Below are 23,900 nucleotides of genomic sequence, written 5' to 3'. Positions count from 1 at the left end.
ACGGACTAAACCGCGGCATCTTTCAGGTGGGCGGGTAACGTGGGGAAAAGATGAAGAAGACGAAGTTTATCTTCCAACTTATGCTGGTCTTTTTTATGTACTGTTATGCAGCATACTGTATTTGATTCGAGTTTCTTGACACATTATTATTCTTGTTGTTGCCTACAGTACTACTAAAGACGAGGTGTTAATGCTCCAGCCTCCTGTTGGGGTACATTATTGTGCTACGTACGCAGCTGGAGACTACGGAATACTAGACTTGTCCGGTCTGTGAAGGTATCTGGGTACCTTAGATACTAAGGTACTGTACTTAGGATCGGAGGACGGAGTACTTCTGGATGCACGTCGAGAGGAAACTAAGTACGAAGCCAAGTAGCTATCACATGTGGTTAATCTTACTACACGTGAAACTATGATAAGTTTAAACTTGCCCATTAAGTCCCCGGTCAACAGGAACCTTGCATATACCTCTTTAGACTATGGTGTCTATATTCTTACCACTCTACTGCCTACTGCCAAAATCTCTTACATGCTTTACGTGCGTATGGCTATGCGGGGAGGGAGACCGCGCACACACGGCGCACAAGGTTTCTGTTCTGGAGAGTGTCATGTGAATGGATCGGTCGTCGGACTGCCACTTCAGCTTCTTTGGAGGTCGAGCGAGACCCGAGAACACCTTTCGGACGTCGGAATTTCTACCGGAGATTTTTTTTTTTTTCCCTGCTCGGGAGTTTCGGGAGTTAGGAACTGGGGACTGCCTGGTTTCTTTTTTTGCTTTCTCTCTTGCCGTGATCTGCTGATTACATGCATAATGATTTCAGCCCCGAGTGGTTTCATCGTCATCTCTTAATCACTCCTCCAGATCCGGCACAGGCGTAACCTTCTTGATCACCTTCGCCGGACATCCCACCGCGACCGAAAAAGGTGGGATATCCGTCGTCACGACCGACCCCGCACCCACCGTGCATCCCTTGCCGATTGTCACGCCGGGCAGGATGATCGTGTTCCCGCCGATCCAGCAGTCGTTGCCGATGGTCACCTCGCGGGCGTACTCGATGTAGTCACGGCGCGACTGCACCTCGGTCTCGTGCGTGCCACCGAAGATGCTCACGTTGGGGCCGAACATGACGCGGTGGCCGATGTTCACGAGGCCGCAGTCGAGGACTGTGAGGCTGTTTTTTTATAACATCATTTAGCACGGAGAATAATTAAAAAAAAAAGGAAAAAAAAAGAGTCATGTAGCATGCGACAGGTATGTCAGGCAGGTATGTCAGGTAGGTATGTCAGGTAGGTATGTCAGGTAGGTATGTCAGGTAGGTATGTCAGGTAGGTATGTCAGGTAGGTATGTTGAACGGAGGACGCGAGAAGACAGGCAGATATATTACACAAGAGAGGAAGAGAACAAAATACATACTTTGAATTCGCATAAAAATTATTCCCGATCGAAATATTGCACCCATAGTCCACGGTGAACGGCGCCTCGATATAGCAGTCCCTCCCGACGCGCCCGAGGAGCTCCCGCAGCATCCTGTTGCGGTCCTCCACCAGCGACTCGGGCGTTGCGTCATCGGGGAAGTGGGTGTTATATTTCATGACCAGGCGCTTCGCGCGGAAGCGGCCCTGGACCAGTTCCGGGGCGAGGGGGTTGTAGCTGTTTTATTTTATTAGTTCCAGAAGAGAGTCTCGCAGGTGGTTTGTGTTTCCGTCACTGTTATGTGGATGATAACGAGGTATAGTATGTACATGGAATATATAAAATCTGGGGGAGGGGGTAGAAATGGCGGGGGAATGCAAGAGGTTTACTGAACTTACAGCATCCCGGAAATCATCTTCTCGTAATCTTCGCACCATGGCACATTCGCAAACGACTTTGCCGCCTCGATCATGGCGGGATTCTTCTCTGTGCTTGCCATTGTGAGGTTGCCCTAGTGTTTCCCTTAACTATCAAGGCAAAGCGTGTGGGTGTATAAAACACGTGACAGTCAATTCGAATCCACGCCGAAGTGCTGCATTAAGGGACGAGTCAGCTCAGGCTCTCTTATACTTCCGATAAAGCTTGATACTCATATTGAAAGGATTATTTATCGGTATAACTTCGGAATTTTGGAAGGGTGGGTGCAATGCTGATAAGATACTGTAACTGTACAGTTAGGCATACTCACCACCGTGACGCGAGGCCAGAAATTCGAGTCAATGGAGGCAAAAGCGAGGTAAATTTTTGGATAGCAAGAATGACAACCGACCGATCACTTTGAGAATTACTATATCTATGAGACAGGCAGTGTTTACCTGTGCTCTGTGTGGCCAATACAGCAATGACACGAGGAACCTTCCGGATCGAGCTTGGCAGGGCCCGCCATGCTAAGCGGGGCCCCAAATGTGGACACGGGCCAATTTATTCTATTTTTGATAAACGTACAGAGATCCTAACGAATCTTCATATTAACATTATCGGGCCGCGAATATAAGAAAGCTCTTTGTTTTTGGAGTCGTTGCTCCAGCGCAGGACTGAGGAGTTTCCTGAGACGTCTGATGAAAATAAACCACATAAAGTCTTACCAGCAGCTTGGATATTGCACATCGAGCACAGCATATAAGTACCCAAAGGGCTACATGTTCCACGCTGGCAATTATTATTCTAAGATACACTGCTTAGTAATAATGCAATAGTCATCTGCCATGGTGGAAGATCTACGGCCAACGGGTACTGCTGCAAGTTCTCGTCAACCAGCAACAGATTTCTAGATGGACTGGTAGACAGGGATGGATCGGATGGGACGTAAGAAAATCAAGAATCAGAGCTACCTACGAAACGACGGGAGAGGTGGGGGGGTTATACCCGGAGAGAGAGTAGCGGTTCAGGTTTGGAATGAATCAAATTAGGAAGCTACTGCCACTACCATGTGCAGAGCTGCACACAGCACATGAGCTTGGCACCTCACCGGTATCTATATAATCCCGAGGAATACATCGAACACAAGCAAATCTTTACTTCCTCTAAGTAGCAGTCGCGCAATACTGCTAGAGATACTAATCCCTAGCACCTCTCCGTGGTGCTTGGTTATCTATTCTAGTCTACACTAAGACCAGGGAGGGCTGCAGTTTGTGTCCGCTGTCATGATACGTGGGGACAGACGAGACGGAACCTTTTTTTTGTAAGGCATCCTCATCACTCGTCACATGAGGAGCGCTGTGACACTCATCTTGTTGCCTCGTCAATGGATCGTTCCTGCATCTTGCGGAAGTACTTGAAGGTGTTGCTTCGATACCAATTCGTTCAGGCGCCATTTCCTTTCGTAGTCGTATTCCGCCTCAGCGTTCGACAAATCCATCTGATATGGACGAGAGTCCAAGCTGGCCAATGTATTGTAACTCTTGCGTGCCTGAGAGGAAGCCTAGAATCCGACTGTCCTGTCCTGAGTGTAGACAGGAAAAGTACGTGTGGGCTTGTATAGATCCAGCAAAGTGGATTCTTCAACATCAGTCTGATATTTACCACGAGATTCAGTCAGTAGGGCAATTGCATAGAGACGGATGGTTCGTTTCTTTCACCACACATGACTTTCTCCTAGCAGCAATGATCGTGTGCTTGGAACTTTCACATAATGTCTGGTATAAATTGAGGGATATTCCACGGAACCGACCAGTGCAGTATCTGAATACCTTGATCAGCTGATCCAGCTCTGGAAGCTTCGCACGGCATTTGGTCTCACTTCAGGGGCACTCTATTGAGGCTCATAGAGCCTCTGAAGCATTGGCGGTGATGTTAACCAAGGTTAAGAATAACAACCGAGACAAATACTACACAGCATAGCCCTTACCATCTAGCCAAACCTTGCAGAGAAATGAAGGCCAGACAGCAGTCAACCATGCTGTAAACCCGTAAGGTGTGTTCATAGCTTCTTGTAGGGAACCCTGGGGATTTCTCCCACTGTCTAACTATGGTTTATCGTGCCAATTAGGACCATCGCCACATTATGAACCGTCTAAACTAGCAGGCATTGATTCTTTGCATAATACAATGACGGCAGAGAGCTATCACCCATACAGTACAAATCCGGTACCAGATGGAAATACTGATGAAAATTCAGCTCTTCGAGCACTCCAAGGCATGGTCGTCGAACCAATGCAGTTTGACTGGATAAGTGTCTCCCTAGGCCATGTTGTAGGCAGGAATCCCTCGTGGGTTTGCAATAAGGGATTGTGGTGGAACCTCTATACGGATCAGGATTCAACGTGTTTTTGTGTGGAAACAAGTTTTGCCTAATGCAAACATTTGGGCATTGTTCTTAGATCGAAAATATATTCATCAGCAGACGTAGAGCCTGGAAGAATGCCAACTTTGTTTCTCCCCTCCCAACGCAGGGTCACATGCACCATAAACTTTCCCATAAGTGGATTTGCATGTCTTTGCGGCTCTGCCTTCATGAGACCAAGATGTACACTCTAAGCATCGCATCATGAGTCAGTACTGCACTTGCAACTAACGGGACAAGGCAAAAAAAATTTTCCAAGAAAGCCTATTATGCTCAAAATGCCGTCGTTACAAAAGACACTTGGCTGATCCATAAGCCAGGAAAACGTTCTCAAGTTTGTACTGCATGTAACTCTCCCTCAGATCCGAAAGAACTTTCGGGTCGCCCACTGCTGTGTCGAAATGGATACCGTCTTTGGCTGTCTATATGGCCAGAAGGAAGGGAGTAAAACGATGCGAACTTCACAGGGGCTTGGTGCATGCTTTGCCGTCCTCCTCAAGATGTCCTCTAGGTTGTGATTGAGCAAGAAAGGGCCTAAGCAGATCGTGCCCATCTCCAGGTCATGACCCTGTAAATAAATAAATTACAGATATGCATTGGTCAGATTTCGTCTTAACTTAAAAAATTTTAGTTTAGAGGCAGGCTATCATTGTAATCCACGATGTCGACTGGACCAACTTGTTCCCCGCGGTGGCCTCATCACCCCCTCGTTGTGGACAAACACATCCAGTCAACCCTCCTGTTCCAAAAATCTTTCAGCTGCCGGTCTGAGGAAGACAGATCGGCCAGATCAAGGACTAGAGGACTTAAGCTGGCCTTGACTGGATGGATGCTATTGCTGTGACGGGGTGATGGCATTGTTCATTTTGTTTGAATTTCTTGATGCGATGTAAACGGTCCTGTTCCTTGGGTATAGATTCTTGGCCAGAAATCAGCAGAATAGATCTTCATGTTTGCCTGCCTAAGCAGAGACTCTACCAGTCGATCCGCGTCTGAGGGCTTCGGAAAAACTATGAGAATGCCCGCAGGCTCGTTCCCGGGCCAGATCCAGGTCTTACCCACAGAAGAAGCAATCCAGACCGCCTGGGAGGCCTGACAAACCCCCCTAGATCCCCACGAACTAGGGAAAGAAGTGTTTGGTGCGAAATTCATTGGGGAGTCTCCCAGGCCTTGGAGCTGGTCCTCAGGATCTGAGGCAGAGGTCCACTCTTGGTGAGTTGCAAATAGCTTCTAACAAGGCCAGAGAGGCTCGAGTCACCGTACGGGCTCTATCCCATAACACAGTGAAATCAGATAAGATGATATGCATTGTTTGACTTTGCCGCTGCCAAACTCAACCAACGAGAGGGCTATTTTGTATTATGCAGCAGAGGCCGATTGTCGGAAATGGTTGTACATGTACAGTACTAGAGAGGTTGCCGTTATGTCCACTTAAGTGAAAATAACTGTGGTGGTATAGTACACCATGCCGGAGATATTTTCTGTCCATTGAACTTGGCGATAGAGACACTCAGTCTATTTTCGCTTGCGCAGCGGAGGGGATCATGTGCGGAGTTCCAGTATCGCCTAAGTGTGGGAGAATGGACATTAGTGAGCTTGGTATACACATGATTGCTGTCTGAAAGCTTGCGATATACTGTGTTCCGTGTATCATGCCCATGTATATCCGATCCTATCAAAACATTTCTCACGACCCTTGGCGACTGCAACATCGAGGTGGGACATCGCAGCTTTTGACAGATAAATTTGATAACCGTTTTTGTCGATATTGCTTTCGGAACATCCCGCCATAGCGTGACAGACGCATCTAGAATACTAGTAGCGTCCTGCACGATCTTTATCTCGATCTCGGAAATTTCACGCATTTGTGCCTTGTGGAAACCACAGCCCACACCTTCTACTGACACGTCAATCGAAGATCCATGCAGCAGGATAACAGTCAATGCATCATGGCCAGAAAGGAAGGTCCTGATGCCGTCCACTGCTATGTAGGGTTTGGCAGTTAGGTCTTCAGCATCGCAGCGCCGGTCGCCGTTGGTGATTGGGAGCGCAGAAGGGCGGCTTGACCGGGCACAGAAAACCCCGACTCCAAGAGCTCTTGTCCGAAGATGGAAGGTGGCCTTTGGATGTATTCACGGAAGATACAGAAGAAAATCTGTGAGCCGGTTTGAATCGTGCAGTTCGCTAGAAAGAGGCGGGGAAGGCCACGGCGAAGTCCTCTTGGCGGCCGATGCAGCCCGCATGCTGCCGTCCTGCACGACCGGGGATGATGGTTGTTTGCTCGCTATGCTTTCATAACTCCGGTTCGAGAGCATTCCATCGCAATGCAGACTGCTGAATGCGCATTTGCTACCTCCACGATTTCTTGATGGTTGTTGATGTCGTACGAGAGACCATTCGAGTTCCATTGCGACCGGCGTGGAGGTCGCGCGACAGCTTGGACCATCGCGTGCTTGCGATCTTGGCGTCCTGGGTGATCAACTAGGGACCCCTTCACAATTCAGTATCCTGTGCATTGCCGATAATTAATTATTGATATGTGCAGCCAGGATATGCTTGGGCAGGCGTGTTCTCTCGGGCAAGTTCCCGTTGTTTCTTGTACTGTACCTCGAAACATGTAACCAGAGGGATGCAGGCTGATAGCCCATTCCAGAGCGAGACCCGCTGTTATCTATCTCTGGCTGTCGGCTGTCCCACAGGCATGAGGGGCCCTGAGTCCGACGGTGCAGTCTCTGTCGTCACTGGACAGTGTGCTGCGGCGGTGCTGATCCCCCTGAGGCTGGTCTTGGTTCGAACATCTCAGCACCCCGCGCGGCACGAGCTTGGCTATCTTCGCTTCTGCTTGTGAGCCTTGTCCCTTAGCTTGGCCAATACAGCGGATAATCATGGATCGGGTGCTTGCGATGCTCCCCGATAATACCGTGGATATCGATTGGATCCAGTTCGCTACGAAGATGCCTCCAGTGCAGGCGGTGCGGCCGTGTCTCCGTCGGCGCGATCAACGGACTCCGTACCTGTTGCGGTGGGTCTGTGAGTCCCGCATACGGGAGGCTACGCGCAGGGAGCAACGACACTGATGATCTGATCCCTGCATCTGCTGGCTTAATAAGAAGAGATGGCTTCCACTTCTGTAAAGGAGATACACCAAGGCTTAGCCAGGCCACCTCCCTCGCGCAGCTGCCGGATTCCCTGGGCCGCCGCGTTGTTTACTCACCCTTGCGTGCGGGCTTGCCTTCGCTGTCTCTCGCTACCTCTTTTTGTTTCTTCATCACAATACTATGCTGGGCTACGGATTGATGCTGCTGCCATTGGCAGCGGCCAGTTTGATTCCTGAACGTGCTGCTGTTGACAATATCCGACGACAGCTGCCCAACGAGCCCACGGGGGTCAAGACCATCACGACCCCGAACAATGTCACGATCCGGTACAAGGAGCCTGGGAAGGAGGGTGTCTGTGAGACGACTCCCGGAGTTAACTCGTACTCGGGATACATCGACCTCGCGCCGGACGCGCACACGTTCTTTTGGTTTTTCGAAGCCCGCCATGACCCAGCGAACGCGCCGATTACTTTGTGGTTGAACGGTGGTCCTGGAAGTGACTCTTTGATTGGACTCTTTGAAGGTCTGCCCTTCCTGAGAAGAAGCAGTAATTATGCATTGGATGCAGCTAACACGTGCTAGAACATGGTCCCTGCTTCGTCAACGCCAGCTACGAGACACAGCTCAACCCGTACTCATGGAACGAGGTCTCCAATATGCTCTTCCTGTCGCAGCCATTGGGTGTTGGTATGAGTCGCTATACAGTTTGGATTGGTGGGCTGTGAATCTAATATTCGGCAGGATTCTCATACAGCACGAAAGACGCTGGGTCGCTGAACCCCTTCACCGGGGTCTACGAAAACGAATCATTTGCTGGGGTGCAGGGTCGCTATCCCGTCATTGATGCGACTATTCTTGGTACGTTGCCTTCAGATCGCACCTTTGCCAGAAACTAATCAGAATGTAGACACCACGGATCTCGCCGCCCACGCTGCCTGGGAAGCACTGCAGGGCTTCTACAGTGCGCTGCCACAGCTGGACTCGGAAATTAAGTCCAAGAGCTTCAATCTCTGGACGGAAAGCTACGGAGGGTAAGTCTTGAAAACAACCATACTATCCAGTAGCATCTGTGCTAACCATGAACAGACACTATGGACCGGCTGTGGGTTGAACCCCAAGAAATTCCCGTTGATATAAAGCTCATTTCTTTTAGTTCTTCAACTATTTCCACGAGCAGAACGAGAAGATCGCCAAGGGCGAGGTCAAAGGTGTCCACCTCGATTTCAACTCTCTTGGCATAATCAACGGCATTATCGACGAGGCTATCCAGGTGAGTCTTTTGACATCTGGATGGCATGGCCGTCGGCTAACAGGTTTTCAGGCGAGCTACTATCCGGAGTTTGCTACGAAGAACACCTATGGCATCAAGGCTGTAAGGATAGATCTGCGAGGTCATGGACCCCGAGATGAGAACTGACTGGATACAGGTCAACGAGACCGTCTACAACTACATGAAGTTCGCCAACACGATGCCCAATGGATGCCAGGACCTGGTCGCGAACTGCAAGCAGACGAACAGGTCGTCTCTTGCTGACTACGCTATCTGCACTGAGGCCACGAACATGTGCAGAGACAATGTCGGTACGTAACGTTCAGGAAAAAGACTAATGTGATTCAACCCTAGGAGAGTCATACTAACAAGAGTAAAGAGGGACCGTACTACGCATTCAGCGGTCGTGGCACTTACGACATCCGTCACCCATACCAGGTCAGTATAAAAATGATAGCCCACGGCACTGTACTAAAACTGATGAACACAAACTGACGCTGAACAGGATCCCACCCCACCCAACTTCTTCCCCGAGTACCTTAAAAAGGACTCCGTCATGAACGCCATCGGTGTCGATGTCAACTACACCAGCTCTAACACCGAGGTCTACTACGCCTTCCAGCAGACCGGCGACTTCGTCTGGCCCAACTTCATCGATGACCTCGAGGAGCTCCTCGAGCTTCCTGTCCGCATCTCCCTCATCTACGGCGACGCAGACTACATCTGCAACTGGTTCGGTGGTGAGGCCATCTCGCTGGCCGCTAACTACAGCGATGCGGACAAGTTCCGTGCCGCGGGCTACGCGCCCATGACCGTCAACGGCATCGAGTACGGTGAGACCCGCGAGTACGGCAACTTCTCCTTCACCCGCGTGTATGAGGCAGGCCATGAGGTGCCCTACTACCAGCCCATCGCGGCCCTGCAGCTCTTCAACCGGACCTTGTTTGGATGGGACATCGCTACGGGCAACACCAAGATCTGGGAAGACTACCGCACCGAGGGGTCCCCGAAGGCGACGCACACCCAGGCGTATGTCCCCCTGCCGACGATCCCACCTAACGCGTCGGTTGGTGTGGGAGCGTAGATGTCCGTCGACCGTTAACCCTTTCTGATACCGTTTCGGGTTCTTTCGCTTAAAACCGCATCTGTTGCCATCTATCTACTTCCGTATATGTGAATAGTTATACTCCCTTTCTCACCAGCTCTTCTGGTACCGGATCGTACATATATCATACCTCCGTACCATCTTTTAGCAGAAAGATTTCTTTGATTAGCTGGACTAGTATATATAATACTGTTCAATAATTGGGTCGCTATCGATCGACCTATTTCGATTCGATTCATCCAGTGCCGTCTGTAGTCTGGTCTGCCTACAACTCAGGAGTTTATGCACTGTACTATCACTTAGTTCGTGGAATAAGAAAACGGAGCGGAGTCCACCAGAGCATGAAAATGATCTTTATTGGACGTGAATGTAAATACTACCAATTTTTGAGTCTGGCGATCTCTGACCTATTGTATTGTATTGGGGATCCATCCGACTATTGGTTCTTGGCATGGGTGCCCGGACCAATGTTCATCTCAACATTACCTATTCGGAGATTTAGGTAGCTACTAAGTAATTGGACCGAGCTGAGGAGATACTGTATGGGATTATGGAATTGAGTTGGGTGATGAATGAATGGATGAGAATGGGGATGATGCCAGCCAAATTCATACCCATGCGAAGCTCAAACCGCTTAAATCAATCTGTATTAGTCCAGCCTAGTTTACATAGTGTGGTTGTGAAAAGCGACACTTGCTTCACAAAGGGAACCAGACTATGTATGGATGTTGGTAGGTAGTAGGTATGGGAGTTCTATGTAGGTAGGCAGTTCTACTACTTCTGCCAGTTGATCCACTAAAGTAGAGCAAGTATATATATATATATATATTGCCGAAATTCAGAGTGAGAGAAGTAATAATAACGGTTACTGTACTGTACTGCAAAACTACCTATGTACAGTACACAGTGTTGATTGATTGAATCTCCGAGATTTATTTTATTCTTTTTTATCCTTTGTGGTTTGGCTCAGAGTTCATATGACATGGCCTGGCCAATAAATACCTAGGTAGGGGTTGCCCACCGGGCTAGGCTAGATAGGTACCTCATGACAATGACAAGTTATAGATACCTGTTTATTACCTAAGGTACCTATCTTAAGATAGGCATTAAGAGGAGGAAGGGGAGTTAGTAAGTTCCTCGGTCCCTTCAATGTTCATGGTGTTGGTCAATGGTTTGTTGGAGACCTATTACTTCCTACCTTCCTAGGTAGGTACTGTACATACCTTATAGTAAGGGATCGAACCTAGTTACCCTACCTTACTGAACGACACCTTAGGCAGGCAGAGATCTTAACACCTGCCTACCTAACCTAGGTACCTAAGTTAGAAGGTACGTAGTTCATTGTGTCGTCGACCTCAGAAGAACTCATCTGCAGCCATCTGCAGAAGACAGGATAGAATCCGTGTGTAACGGCGGGCCTAAGACTTCTTAGGCGGAGGCTCGTTGGGTTTATCTTGGGGACAGAAAGCAAGAGAAAGAGATGAATAGGCCGTTACTAGCAATGTTGCTATCAAGATTGCTATTTGAGTTGACCACGGGGTCCTAATCCCCATGGTTAAGGAGCGTCTTATATACATGCTGAGTTCTGCCCGGAAATACCTATCCGATGGATCATGACTATGGATCATAGAGGTGGATCGTAGACCTGGATCGTGAGAATGGATCGTAGACGATCCAGTATGGTCACATGACTTCCCCTCGTCAGCCTTGTCAGTGATCTCTAGGCCGTGCCGTAACACCGTGCATTCGGATCTGTATCCGTCTGTACTGTACAGTTAGTTAGGTAACGTATATGAACCGAATGCATAGTAGATCGAGAGCAGGTGGATAATTATACGTAGCAGCAGGGCTGTGCAAACGCGGTACTATTTTAGAAAAATAAAAAATAAAGAAAAAAAATATACACTAGGTTGCCATATCTTTCGTCAACCCCCCCTCTGTCACCTACTGTCTTGGCGGATTGCTATTTTATACCCATGTGAATGATGTGATTTTGAAGCTATTGCAGGGTACCCAGGTACTGTGATAGGTCACTGACCCTAGACAAAGCCAGCGCAAATCAAAATATAGCAAAAGCGGCAACGAAGGTGGTTTGGACAGGGGGGAGGGGGTGCTGAAAGATATGGCACGGTAGGTGTAGAATGCAGATCGACAGTACATATGTACATAGGTATGCCTGCGCCTACCTATTTTTACTAGCCTAACTAACTTTAAGGCCATCCATTCCGCTGGATTATGTGGTGAGTTAGGAATGCTGGGTGTGCAGAAGCGGGGCCAATAGCAACTACTGGAGGTATGTAGTTACCTACCGAGTAGAGGGATCATGCATGCATGCATATGCATATGCATGTTTCAGATACCAGAGGAGAGGACTAGACTCCACTCGATTCCATGACTAGAGAAAAAAAAAAGTTAGTGAAATAAAGATGAGAGAATATACACAAGAGTCAGTAGTTATTCATCGTTATTAAATTAAAAATAAGGAAAATCCGTATGCAGGCATGCGTCCCATGACCCGACTTGGGGAGAAGAAAATGAAAAAAAAAACACATTTATCTTTTTCTCATCAGTCCAGACAAAGACAAGCGTAACCCAACCTGGACCCTATCCGATATGATCCGTACCCTGCATCAACCCAGCTCCACCCTGGCTAGGTCGACTATCACGGTATACTTCGTAGACCACCTACTTCTCCAAGCGCATCTCTGAAGTAGTGTCCTTGACTTCAGCAGGCACGGCTGGGTTCTCCTTGAGGCTGTCGGGTGCAACCTCGTGCAGGGTCTCGTCGGAGAACTTGAGGTCCTCCTCGATGTCGACGTGGTCCTTGATCTTGAAGAAGACCACGGGCGAGGCGACGACCAGGCTGAAGGCCAGAAGGGCCCAGCAGGAGGCAAGCTCGGTCATATATGCAGTTCCTTCGGCGTCCATTCTGTATGTATTTTGTCAGCAGGTGCAGCACGACGGGAGGGAATTTCGCTCCAAGACTGGATTGAGTTGGTCGGGGGAAAGGAGAAACTGTACTTACCGCCACGTTCCCGCCGCACCGGCGGACTGGATGCCCTTGTAGAAACCGGCAAAGTTGGCGAGCTTGCGGCTGTTGTTGCTGAGGGAGCCCATAAACCTGTCCACGTCAGTACTTCCGCTTGTTTGAAGAAATTCCTCCCAAAAAAACCTACCAGTATGCGCAGGTCTGGAAGGCCGCGTCGTAGAAGCCGTAGAACATGAACAGGAACATCGGACCAACGTAGCCGCTTTTGTTCCAGTCATTTTTCAGCTCCCCCATCGGGCGGGTGAATGTCTTCTGGAAGGCATATCCACCGCCCCAAACACCCATGGTGATGGCGAAGAGCAGCACCAGGTTGGCCTTGGCGCGGATGGTGCGCCGCACCCCAGGAAAATCGAGCAGCTGACCGAAGACGAAGGCGCCGATCATCTGCGAGAGCCAGTACAGAATCGAGTTGAGGGAGCGGGTGCGGATGTTGAAGTAGGCGCCATTGACGACGTTGAACTGGTACGCGGTAAACCAGTTGCTAGCGAGGAACATGGGCCAGAGCAGCACGATGTAGTAGTCGCTGCGGAGGGTTTGGTACAGTCCCTTCATCTCGGACAGCCACGTGGGGTGCTTCATGACGATGACGCGTGAGCCGTCCTTGCGCTTGATGTACTTGGAGTCGGCCAGACACCAGGCGAGGATGAAGCCGACGGCCATGAGCACCATGAAGGCGATGTAGGTGCCGTCGTTGACCTGACCGGCATCGGAGTGCATGTTCTGGCCCAAGGGGATCTACCATCGGTTAGCAGGTCGTCGCAAAATTGTAGGCCAGGTTTTAGAATCGACCTACCAAACCGCCAATGACTCCACCCAGGTTGAAGATGATCCAGAAGATGGAGATGAACTTGCCCTTGTCCTTCTCGTTGGGGTAGCTCATCATGACGGCGCCCTGGGCGCACCACAGCATGCCGGCGCAGACACCCAGCAGGGCGCCCGCGAAGACGAGAAAGCCGACGTTCCCATTGTGGTTGTAGGACAGCAGCGCTGCGACGTAGATGAAGTAACCGAAGCCGCCGAAGGAGAGGGTGAGCTGGAGGCCGATGCGGTTCGCTATGGAGCCCGCGAAGAAGCCGACGACGGCAAAAGTGCTGTACAGAGCGGTGTTTGAGTTGCTGACGTCGCCCGGCTTGAGCTGGCCAGCACCCCCGAGACCTTGGACAGCATTAAACATGCCAGGACACATGAAGCAGACGAAGGACACAACGAGTAGCTGGGTCTCCGGGGAGGCGTACCACGGGAGCGTCCAGGGACCGATCTTGATCGGCTTGTACATCCATGGGCGGCCGACGACGGCGCTGGTGTCGCCGGGCGCCTGGCCAGCCTCTTCAGAGCTGAGTGCATATGAGGGAGGTTGCTCCTGGGGGGTTTCTTGTGCAGGGATAGACATGGTGGAGGGATCTAATGGTCTGTGTGAGTGGTCGCGTTAGTCTCCGAATCCTGAAGAAACCAGACTCCAAAAAACAGAAGAGGAAAGGGACAAACAATTGAAGAAGGAAAGGAGGGACATGGTGAGGATACAAATATAGTCAAAATAGACAGCAGAAACAACAAGCTCCCGGCTGACAGGTCCTGAGACAAATGGCTGAAGGGACTCACCAGGTCAAAGGAAGCTTAGGATCTGAATGGTGCAACGCGCGATGGCCGTGCAACCTGGCGCAGGAATCAATCGGCCCAGGGTAGCTTATCTCTGCTGGCACCGGCAGAGCGATGGATTGATGGAGAGGGAGGAGTTTACGTGGGTCACATAAGCAGGCAGGGTGGCAGTAAAACATGCACTGTAAGAAGAGATAACAAAAGGCTTTCAGCTGTCGCGTGGTCGGATGCAGACGAGGAGAAGGTCTGGAGCTCGGGCTCTCGATAGCAGCGTTGCAGCCCCGGATCGCAGCGTGACATCGCGCTGCCATGCGGGGGCTTATCTCGTCTGCTTCTGACATGCGGAGGTTCTCCTGTCATCTCCTACGCTGTGCCACCAGCCGGACCAACGCGCCTATCTGCGGAGGCCTCGAGGGACTTGACAGCAGTACTGTGCATATCTCCAAGTCTCACAGCAAAGCTGACAAAAGTCCGTCTGGATCTCGAGGCCGGTGTAACGGTACCAGGCCGTACATACCGTACGCGTACGGTTCTTACACCCCGGATCCACCGTTCATCCGCCGTCACGGGCGCATCCGTCGACGAGAGCGTCGCATCTCCGTGGCAAGCGTCTCCAGCGTTCCACGGTAGTTACAGACAGGTTCCTGTTCTCCAGAGCTCCATCATGCGCTCTCCCCGCCATGATATCATGTCTCCTCCCCTCGTTGCGCTCTCTCCTTCTCTCCTTCATCCTGCGCTCAACGCCAGGATCGTGACTCCCCTTTTTTATCCCTCTCTCTATACAAAAATAGATCATATCTATATCTAATCTAGTCCAATACTAAAACAGCCACCATGCCTGCCACCACCCGAGACCCCGCTCCGCGCATCACCAAGTTCACCAACTGCCGCCTGCCCCGCGGCAACCAGCTTGTCGAGCAGGACCTCTGGATCGACTCGCGCTCTGGACGCATCCTCAAGGACCAGGAGGCCTTCTACGAGTTCCAGCTGTCCCCGGACCAGGTCGTCGACCTGGGCGGCCGCATCCTGGCTCCCGGTCTCATCGATGTCCAGCTCAACGGTGCTTATGGCTTCGACTTCTCCGTGCCCCAGAGCACTCCAGAGGAGTATGAGAAGGGCCTGCACGAGGTCAACAGGGAGCTTGTCCGCACGGGTGTCACGTCGTATCTGCCTACCGTCGTTTCCTCGAACCCGGAGGTCTACTGGAAGGTATGAAGAAGGCCCCCTTTTCGCTCCGTAGGAGCATCCTACACGATGGTGGAAACTTGCTGACGACGTGTCATCAGGTTCTACCGTCGTTAGGCCCCTCCGGGGACCACCGTCGTGCAGAGGACGGGGCAGAGTCCCTGGGTGCCCACGTCGAAGGGCCCTTCATCAGCCCCGGCCGGAATGGAGTCCATAAAGTGGAGGTCCTACGGGCTGCCCACACCTTCCAGGATATCATCGACTGCTACGGCGCGGACAACATCCCGCCGCGCAGCGAGCAAACCTACGGAGCCATCACTCCGCCTCCCGCGGCTACCAGCCCCATCAAGATGATCACTGCGGCCCCTGAAGTGGGAGACATGATGTCCAACATCCGCGAGATCGTCTCGCGAGGAATCATCTACTCGATTGGACACTCAGACGCAACGTACGAGCAGGGACTCGCGGCCCTCGATGAGGGCGCCACCATGGTGACGCACCTCTTCAACGCCATGCGGCCCTTCTACCACCGCAACCCGGGCATCTTCGGGCTGCTGGGCCAGAGCGAGTATGAGACCGAACAGCACTCACGACCCTACTACGGCGTCATCGCCGACGGCATTCACCTGCACCCAACGTCAATAAAGATCGCCTTCAACGCGCATCGCTCCGGTCTTATTCTTGTCACGGATGCCATGAAGCTGTGCGGCCTCCCTGATGGCGTCTACGAGTGGACCAACGGCGAACGCATCGTCAAGCGCGGGGCCCGCCTGACACTGGAGGGATCAGACAAGATCGCCGGCAGCTCCGCCACGCTGATCGAGTGCGTCAACAATTTCCGCCGGTGGGCGGGCGCCACGACGGCAGAGGCAATCCGTGCCGTCACGGAGATCCCCGCACGGATGCTGGGACTCGATGGCGTCAAGGGATCGCTGGACAGCGGTGCTGACGCTGATCTGGTTGTGCTGGGGGAGACGGACGACCCGGATGCTGGGCCGATCCTGACAGTGGATCAGGTGTGGAAATTCGGTGTCAAGGTGTATGACGCCGAGAAAGAGTGAGGGATCCTAATCACGAGCAGCGTATCGCGAAGAAGAAAATCACAAGATAACGATAGCAAGAAGGTAATGAAGGACGAGACAGACAAGACAAAAGGGTGGGTATACCACGGCAGCTTTTCATACATGCTAGTCTTTGCTTTCCTTTACCCTCGTTTGAAGTTTGCAGCGTCTACTTACTCGCAGTTGAGATATCAGCTCTTTTGTTTCTCTCTTTGCTTGTTAAGCTTTTTCATCTCATATTAGAAGCAGCATCAGAAGAGAGCAGCACAAGGAACAAGACAGGAAAGACATACGTAGATAGATAGATGGATAGTAGAGCTGCAGAAAAATCTGCATGAATTGGCGTGGCATAGACATAGACAGATACCCTTGTCAATTAATTAATAGAGTATATAGAGATGATAGAATTGATGTGATTTTGTTACCCATTCTGCGTGTATGCTTTTCTTTTCTTTCCCGTGTAAAATACAGCATCTAATGGCATATCCACATCCACATCCAGAACTACAAGCTGTTTGTCTCTTCTCTCCTCCCTCCCCAGAGACTTCTTGTGCATGTGCATAAGCACCTACCAGGACTTTTTGGACTGTCACGTGCCTGCTAATGATTACGCAGCTAATTGGAGGAGACCGGACTTAGGTAGGTAGCTATATACACTACCAAGGTACTGTACTTAACCTTGCAGATATACTAGTACCTTTGCAGATAGGCTAAAGTACAGTACATAAGGTATTTTCGAACAGACAAAGGGAACAAACAGCTATTTTGTTTCTATTTCTATCTGAGGCATATCAGGTGGATTCGTACCAAAAAGCAAAAGCAGTCACGAAACGCCGCAAAGTCAACTCTACCGCAATAATACTTGATCTGAGTTCACTTCTTCTAATCGCGCTCCATACCGCTTCGGCCACACCAACCACTCCTGATACTCCGGTCCCACGGAAGCCCCGACCGCGTCGATTATCCGTTCGTACCACCCCACTAGCCACCAGCAGTGTCCCGTATGTCTGAGCAGAACCGCAAAATGCGCCACGATGACCAGCACCACGGGGTGTCGGAGGAAGATTAGGTCGACGAATCTGTCGCGCAGCGTGATGGGCCACGTGAAGATGGCAGCTAGTTTTGTTCTTGATTCGGGTCTGGTTCTGTGGCTCTCACACTCGTTTTCATGATTGTGGTGATGAGCTTTGGTAAGTTTGCTCGTTGCCAGTTCCAGTTCCAAGAATATGGACGCGAGGCGGTCGATTGCTTCTATACATGCAATACCGTCTTCTTGGCTCAACAGGACTGGCGTTGAGTTGAGAACAACCTCTTTCAATCGCTTAATCTCCCTGACTCCTTCTCCTCCTTCCCCTTGACCGAAAAGCGAGGGCGAGACACTGTCGCGACACCCGTTTAGCAAAACTGGAGCCAGCTCACTCGTGATCAGCGTCGCCCAGTGCGGCTTCAGCACGGAATCCACGCCCCGGACCAGCCGTATGGAGTTGAGAAGAGCCGCAATGGGGTCATGTTCATGGCCATCATCACCATCACCACCACCACCGTGGCGATGACGGTCGTCATCGGATTCAGGGGCCGTCGCTTCCGTCTGCGCAACGGCAAAGTTGTACACGACGACGATGCAGGAGAAGACGAATAACGCGGTGCAGTTGTCCCTACTAACATGGATGTCTTCCAAGAGTTTGCGGAACGTTTCCAGCGCGGTGTTGATGTGGGCGGATGATGACCGGACGAGTTCCGCCCTGATGGTGGAATTATTATTATTGTTGGTGGTAGTTGTTGCTAAATGAATAGCAGAGATAGCCAGGATACCATGGAGAAGAAATGGATGGCGGAAGCCAAGCTTGACAACCGTCTTTTGCCAGAGGGGCCGCTGGGCAACTGTTGTGTCGAGCGTGGCGTATGTGATGGATGTGTAGTGGTGAAGCAGTTTCATGTCTTCGATTGTATAAGAGTACTGCTGCCTGTGCTGCCCTGGGATATCAAGGTTGTTCACTTCGTTGTTATTATGATTGTTATAGTTGTTTGTGGCAAAGTAACTGTTCAGACTGCCTGTGATAAAAGCCACTGAATCACCAATACTCGCTGCGCTAGGAGATGGAGATATGCTTGTGCTGGGCGTGTTGGATGCGCTTGTGCCCGCGCCTGTGCCCGTGGTAGGCCAGATACATTCCACCACGCACCGCTTGCAATTGGAGCATTGGGGTTTCTTCTCGTCGCACTGGTGCGATCAGTCGAGAGTTAGACGGAATTTTAAATGGACAGGGAGAAGGTGCACTTTTTCAGCAATAAAGCGTATATTGCTCACCTTTTTATGCCGTCTCTTACATTCGAGACAGCCTCTTCTAGATTTGGTATGTGACTTCCTCGTTGACTTTTGGATAGCGGGCATGGTCCGGCGTATGTCGTATTCTGCTCAACCAGTAAGGTACCCAAGTAGCGAGACGCAAGCACCCGATGATAATGTAAAGACACTGCTGCTTACTCAGGTGCTTAGGTAACTAGGGAGGCTGCTTTGACGGATATCAAAACTCGTCGTCGTATCAATATATTATAACTTGATGCTTTACTCTCTTAAGATAATATTGCTATTTACATAATGAAGGAATACGAAGAGAGTGGAGGAACCAGGCCCTTCGCGTCGTCATCGAGAGGCTTCGCCTGGTCACGTGTTGATATATACCCGTGTGGTCGCTATATATGAGTTGGACGCGTGGGTCTACCTCTGGAGAAGGTTAGAGTGACTATTTTTAGTGCTTTGGATTCATCTCCAGTTATAGCTGGAGTCATGGTATTCAGCAGGCCTTTGGAAACACCAAGGCTAACCCTGAGAACGACCTCACTCCGTACCCTTGTTGGGTCTGGCCCATTTCGACCTATTAGTGCTGCAAATTTGATGTCAGAATTCCCATGCCTCCACAGACATCCTGCGGCCATGACATATGCGAGAAAAGTTGCAAACAGCGGGCCTCCGTCTTGCTCAATTGAGCTAATGTAGGTGGAGGCACCTGGGAAGTGGAGCACTATAAGCGCGGAGTTTGAATACGCTGAATACGACAAATACGACGAATACGCCAGCTGCGGCCAATCAGGATGGAGAAACCTTCTCTGCTAGATCCATCCATTGCAATCGGATCTATACATCACGTGCAGAAGGGGCATTCTGTATCTCTGTCTTTTCGATGCCTCTACATCCCATAAAATGCGAGTTTTCCAGCGTGTTGTGTATCCCAGATTTCCCTGGACTTCGTTGTCTTTTTTTGCTGCCTTGTTTATCTGATTTCTGTTGCGATAACTCTTTGTTGTTTCTTGTGTTTTACCTCGATCTCGTTCGATCATGTCCGATACATCAACATACCATCCAAGTCTCGATGATCCTAACGTCTTTGTCCTCTATCGATATCACCCTACGCGAGCCGGCGCCATAATATTTATCGTCGCTTTCTTCTTGACGACTGCATTGCATGGCTACCAGATCGTCTCTCATCGGACCTGGTATTTTCTTCCGCTGCTCGTTGGAGGGATCTGTAAGTCACACACACACACACACCGCACAAGTGACCTATGCAATCATACTATCTGTCCTCCAAGTGCAAACCTTCTAACAACAACGAAAACCAAAAAAAATACAGTCGAAATAATCGGTTACGTCGGCCGCGTCCTATCCTCCTACGACCAATGGGCCCTGGGTCCGTACATCATGCAATCGTTGCTCCTGCTGGTCGCTCCCGCGCTGTTCGCCGCGTCAGTGTACATGATCCTCGGGCGGATCATACTTCTCGTCGGCGGGGAGGAGCTGGCACTCGTCCCGAGGCGGTGGCTGACGAAGGTGTTTGTGATGGGGGATGTGCTTTCGTTTTGTTTGCAGGGGGCAGGTTAGTCAGTCAATTGTCACTCTCGTCTATCTATCCTCTTGATCGTACCTATCTACCCTAGTATCTAGGTACCTGGCTAGGTAAGTAAGTACCGCGGTACGCATGCTGATCTGATGAGAGGGGAAAAGGCGGAGGCATCCAAGCAATCGGAACCCTCAGCTCCCTAAACACCGGCGAAAAGATCATCATCGTTGGCCTCTTCGTCCAGATCGTCTTTTTCGGCTTCTTTATCGTCGTCGCGGGATCTTTCCATCTCCGCTTCACTCGACATAACCAGCGAAAGCAAATAATGACTCCAACCTTCACCGCCACAACCACCACCATGACGACAATACCCTGGAAAAAGCATCTCTACGCCTTATATATCGCCTCAGCGCTGGTCATGATCCGCTCGATCTTCCGCGTTGTCGAGTACCTCATGGGGAATAACGGCTACCTGCTCCGGCACGAGCACTTCCTTTATGTTTTTGACGCGACGCTCATGTTTGGTGTCATGGTTTTGTTTAATGTCGTGCATCCGAGCGAGGTGACCACGGTTTATAAGGATAATAATCGATATTCTGTCCCGCTGGAGGCGAGGGAGATGATGGTGTCTACAATGACGAGGAGGGATTCGGGTTGTTCGGGACGGTCGTGTAGGAGTTTGGTGTAGGCTGATGGATTGCGTCGGATGATTGAGATTGAGATCAATGCTTATATACCGGCGAGTTATCTAACTGTTGATCAAGATTTATGTTGGGGATTAGGATAAATGACTGCTGTCAATACCTTCCGTCTTCTGTATTTGGGTTTTTTAGAGTTCCTTTTCTGTAATTAAAAGATGGCACAGAGGCGCTTTGCAAGACACTGTACAACCTCGTCTCGAAAGCCCTCTTGCTCTGTCCACAAGTCCTTGTATGTATAGTCGCCTGGATAGGTCAATGCACATATTACGCTGTCACAGCTACCTACAGATCGCGGTGGTCATCAGGCACACCCTGTCTCATCCGGATCTCTTCTCCCTTGAACATGAGGAATACCAACGGAATCAGGGTCGCCGCGTTGATAGCTGCCAGTGTGGAGAATTCCTCCGTGAAGCCGACCTTGGCGCCGAATGGGAGGGCGTAGAAGCCGACGTTGAATGCGAAGACTGGGTCAATGAGTTAGTAGGTCGTCTTGGCTGTAGTCACGACGCAGGAAGAGGAAGGAAGAGGAGGACATACCCGACTTGAACAGGTTAATGACAACACCAATCTCCCCCGACTGCGACTTGTAGCTGTCGGTGCAGTACGTGTACACCATTGTCGTCGCGACCTGCGACCCGAGCCCCGACACCGCCATGCAGATGGCCGCCTGGATCCAGGGTCTCTCATTCTCAACGCAGAACCCATACGTCGCCGTGCCGATGCACAGGAGCGTGCACAGCGGAACGAGGAACAGCCGCGCCTCCGCCTTGCGGTACCCGTTATGTCGCCTGGCGTACACATTGATAATGGCGTCGCTCACCCAGCCCGCTGAGGCTTCGCCGATGGCGCAGCCCACGGTCAGCGGTACACCCATGAAGAGGCCTGTCTGCTGTGTCTTGAATCTGTACGTGGCGGAGCCGATGCGCGAACCTGTAACTGCGAACAGGGCACTGCCGTATGTGTTGCAGGTACAATAGTAGATCGAGGGCAGAGTAACTGCCGCGTATTTGATCATGCGGAAAGAGGTGCCGAAGTCGCGTAGGCGGATCGGCCGGTCGAGCACTTTGCCATGGTAGAGGAGTCGGCGGGCGAACGAGCTGTTTTCCAGTTTGCTGTGCTGCTCGCGTGAGAAGAGGGTCTCAGGCAGCGTACAGATGAGCAGGATCCAGAGGAAGCCTTGGCAGATGGCGGGGATCCAGAAGCACCAGCGCCAACCAAGACGCTGGGTGACGTAGCCGCCGACGATGGGGGCCAGGTGCGGGCCGTTGGTTACACTGAGGGTATAGATGCCCATGAAGAGGCCTCGCTCATGTTGGCGGAAGAGGTCACATATCTGAATCATCCCGCATTAGCAGACGAGACTGGAGAAAAAAAATGGAGGGAGGGATAAGTTCACGTCAGTCACGACTGGTCTATATCTCCCGACGGAGTACATAAACGTATATAAATTATACAAACAAGAAGACCTACAGTTGCTGCTCCAATGCCCAGCGGAATACTCGATCCAATTCCATTCAAGACACGGCCGGTAACGACTCCCCCATACGTCGAGGCGGCCGCAGAGAGGACGTCGCCAGCCGTCGCGAGGACCATGAAAAGCTTGGAAATATTAGCCCACATCCATAAGCAGCAACAAGGGAGGTACAACACGGGCGTACGGAGGAGCAGGACATACAACGTAGAGAATCCTCCTCCCATAGACATTCGCAAACGGCACCACCAGGAGGGGCGCCACCCCGCTAAACAGGATAAAAATCGTCGTGCAGTACGAGCACTGCTCCACGGTTACTTTGAGATCCTCGGACATCTCCACGTAGCCGGGGTTAATGAGAGCGGAGCTGACTGGAGATATGTCAAGACATGAGATGCTATAGATAGAAATCTTTCGGTTTCATCCTGTGAAATGGCATACATTGTGCAGTAAAGCTAAGGATGGCTACCAGCCCAACGATATAGACTTTCTGCCAATACGGCCAGTTCTAGAAAGCAGTTAGCTCTTCCATCTGAGGTATCCCTCGATGTCAGGAGGTTCTCACGAGCGGATCATCCTTGTTCTCCTCATCAACTGGGAGAACAGCATCCTCAACCCCCTGCTCGAGATGCATGCTGGCCTCAGTCTTGGCTCCAGGGTCAGCACCTGTCAGGTAGAGTTGACCCATTGTGCCGGGCCAGGGACTTCAATCTATGCGCAGCACGTTTCAATGGTTCCAGTTTCAGATACAATGTTGATATAGACGTGTGGGCATCCTCGTGTTCGGCCAGCATGCGGGGTAAGTTTCCGGGGTCTCGGGACCGGTTTTCGCTTGGCTTTCGGCATCTGGTCATATACCTTAGGTAGGCACAGAGGACTTAGGTGTATGGATGGGGTGCGTTCAGAAAGCTTGTGCATGCTTGAACGAAACTTGAGAAGCTTGACCGTCGGATGCGCATTCCGGGCGGGGCCAAGCCTGCAGCGTCGGGACAAGACCCGGGGCCCCGCGCTTCATGTCCAAAAGCGGTAAAGCTCCTCCGCTCGGCTTCTCACTCCGAAGAACGCATCTCCACAGTTGTCTCGACAGTGTCATGAAGCCCTGCAGAGTGCGCCGCTGTACGGAGAAATTATGCTGCGTCTGAGATCTCCCAGGCCCCCCCGCAGATGCGTCTCGGCAACGGCGATCGGCTGTCTGCTGATGTCTCGACCATCTTCTAAAACTTAAAATGCTGTAACGACGGGCCTAAGACTTCTTAGGCGGAGGGCCG

At 51.0% G+C, this 23,900-nt stretch overlaps 8 protein-coding genes across 8 annotated transcripts; 4 read left to right on the top strand and 4 right to left on the bottom strand.

Annotated features, from left to right (window-relative positions):
* Nucleotides 1-850: 850 nt before the first annotated feature.
* Nucleotides 851-1,914, bottom strand: VTN00DRAFT_296 (uncharacterized protein; the record flags this gene model as incomplete). Its single annotated transcript, XM_069429223.1, has 3 exons — nucleotides 851-1,172; nucleotides 1,416-1,652; nucleotides 1,814-1,914. 3 exons carry the CDS (start codon nucleotides 1,912-1,914, stop codon nucleotides 851-853), a joined length of 660 nt encoding a protein of 219 aa, XP_069291004.1.
* Nucleotides 1,915-6,958: 5,044 nt separating this feature from the next.
* On the top strand, nucleotides 6,959-7,334 carry VTN00DRAFT_295 (uncharacterized protein; the record flags this gene model as incomplete). The annotated part of the gene is made up of 2 exons (XM_069429212.1): nucleotides 6,959-7,045; nucleotides 7,134-7,334. The coding sequence occupies 2 exons, from the start codon at nucleotides 6,959-6,961 to the stop codon at nucleotides 7,332-7,334; spliced, it is 288 nt and encodes a 95-aa protein (XP_069291003.1).
* Nucleotides 7,335-7,535: 201 nt separating this feature from the next.
* Nucleotides 7,536-9,709, top strand: VTN00DRAFT_294 (uncharacterized protein; the record flags this gene model as incomplete). Its single annotated transcript, XM_069429201.1, has 10 exons — nucleotides 7,536-7,878; nucleotides 7,938-8,042; nucleotides 8,097-8,213; nucleotides 8,263-8,386; nucleotides 8,442-8,457; nucleotides 8,509-8,625; nucleotides 8,677-8,727; nucleotides 8,783-8,936; nucleotides 9,005-9,063; nucleotides 9,131-9,709. 10 exons carry the CDS (start codon nucleotides 7,536-7,538, stop codon nucleotides 9,707-9,709), a joined length of 1,665 nt encoding a protein of 554 aa, XP_069291002.1.
* A 2,706-nt stretch (nucleotides 9,710-12,415) lies between these two features.
* VTN00DRAFT_293 (uncharacterized protein) lies at nucleotides 12,416-14,169 on the bottom strand (the record flags this gene model as incomplete). The annotated part of the gene is made up of 4 exons (XM_069429190.1): nucleotides 12,416-12,659; nucleotides 12,756-12,851; nucleotides 12,907-13,514; nucleotides 13,573-14,169. The coding sequence occupies 4 exons, from the start codon at nucleotides 14,167-14,169 to the stop codon at nucleotides 12,416-12,418; spliced, it is 1,545 nt and encodes a 514-aa protein (XP_069291001.1).
* Nucleotides 14,170-15,209: 1,040 nt separating this feature from the next.
* On the top strand, nucleotides 15,210-16,621 carry VTN00DRAFT_292 (uncharacterized protein; the record flags this gene model as incomplete). The annotated part of the gene is made up of 2 exons (XM_069429179.1): nucleotides 15,210-15,584; nucleotides 15,662-16,621. 2 exons carry the CDS (start codon nucleotides 15,210-15,212, stop codon nucleotides 16,619-16,621), a joined length of 1,335 nt encoding a protein of 444 aa, XP_069291000.1.
* An 847-nt stretch (nucleotides 16,622-17,468) lies between these two features.
* Nucleotides 17,469-19,013, bottom strand: VTN00DRAFT_291 (uncharacterized protein; the record flags this gene model as incomplete). Its single annotated transcript, XM_069429168.1, has 2 exons — nucleotides 17,469-18,842; nucleotides 18,930-19,013. 2 exons carry the CDS (start codon nucleotides 19,011-19,013, stop codon nucleotides 17,469-17,471), a joined length of 1,458 nt encoding a protein of 485 aa, XP_069290999.1.
* A 945-nt stretch (nucleotides 19,014-19,958) lies between these two features.
* Nucleotides 19,959-21,148, top strand: VTN00DRAFT_290 (uncharacterized protein; the record flags this gene model as incomplete). Its single annotated transcript, XM_069429157.1, has 3 exons — nucleotides 19,959-20,148; nucleotides 20,254-20,496; nucleotides 20,625-21,148. The coding sequence occupies 3 exons, from the start codon at nucleotides 19,959-19,961 to the stop codon at nucleotides 21,146-21,148; spliced, it is 957 nt and encodes a 318-aa protein (XP_069290998.1).
* A 295-nt stretch (nucleotides 21,149-21,443) lies between these two features.
* Nucleotides 21,444-23,320, bottom strand: VTN00DRAFT_289 (uncharacterized protein; the record flags this gene model as incomplete). The annotated part of the gene is made up of 6 exons (XM_069429145.1): nucleotides 21,444-21,625; nucleotides 21,699-22,494; nucleotides 22,632-22,760; nucleotides 22,837-23,003; nucleotides 23,074-23,140; nucleotides 23,198-23,320. 6 exons carry the CDS (start codon nucleotides 23,318-23,320, stop codon nucleotides 21,444-21,446), a joined length of 1,464 nt encoding a protein of 487 aa, XP_069290997.1.
* Nucleotides 23,321-23,900: the final 580 nt, after the last annotated feature.

Source organism: Thermoascus crustaceus (genome assembly GCF_041956765.1).
Source record: "Thermoascus crustaceus strain CBS 181.67 unplaced genomic scaffold VTN00scaffold_1, whole genome shotgun sequence".
Lineage (NCBI taxonomy): Eukaryota > Fungi > Ascomycota > Eurotiomycetes > Eurotiales > Thermoascaceae > Thermoascus > Thermoascus crustaceus.
The sequence above is the reverse complement of the archived record's forward strand: the minus strand, read 5'-3'. Positions and strand labels throughout refer to the sequence as shown.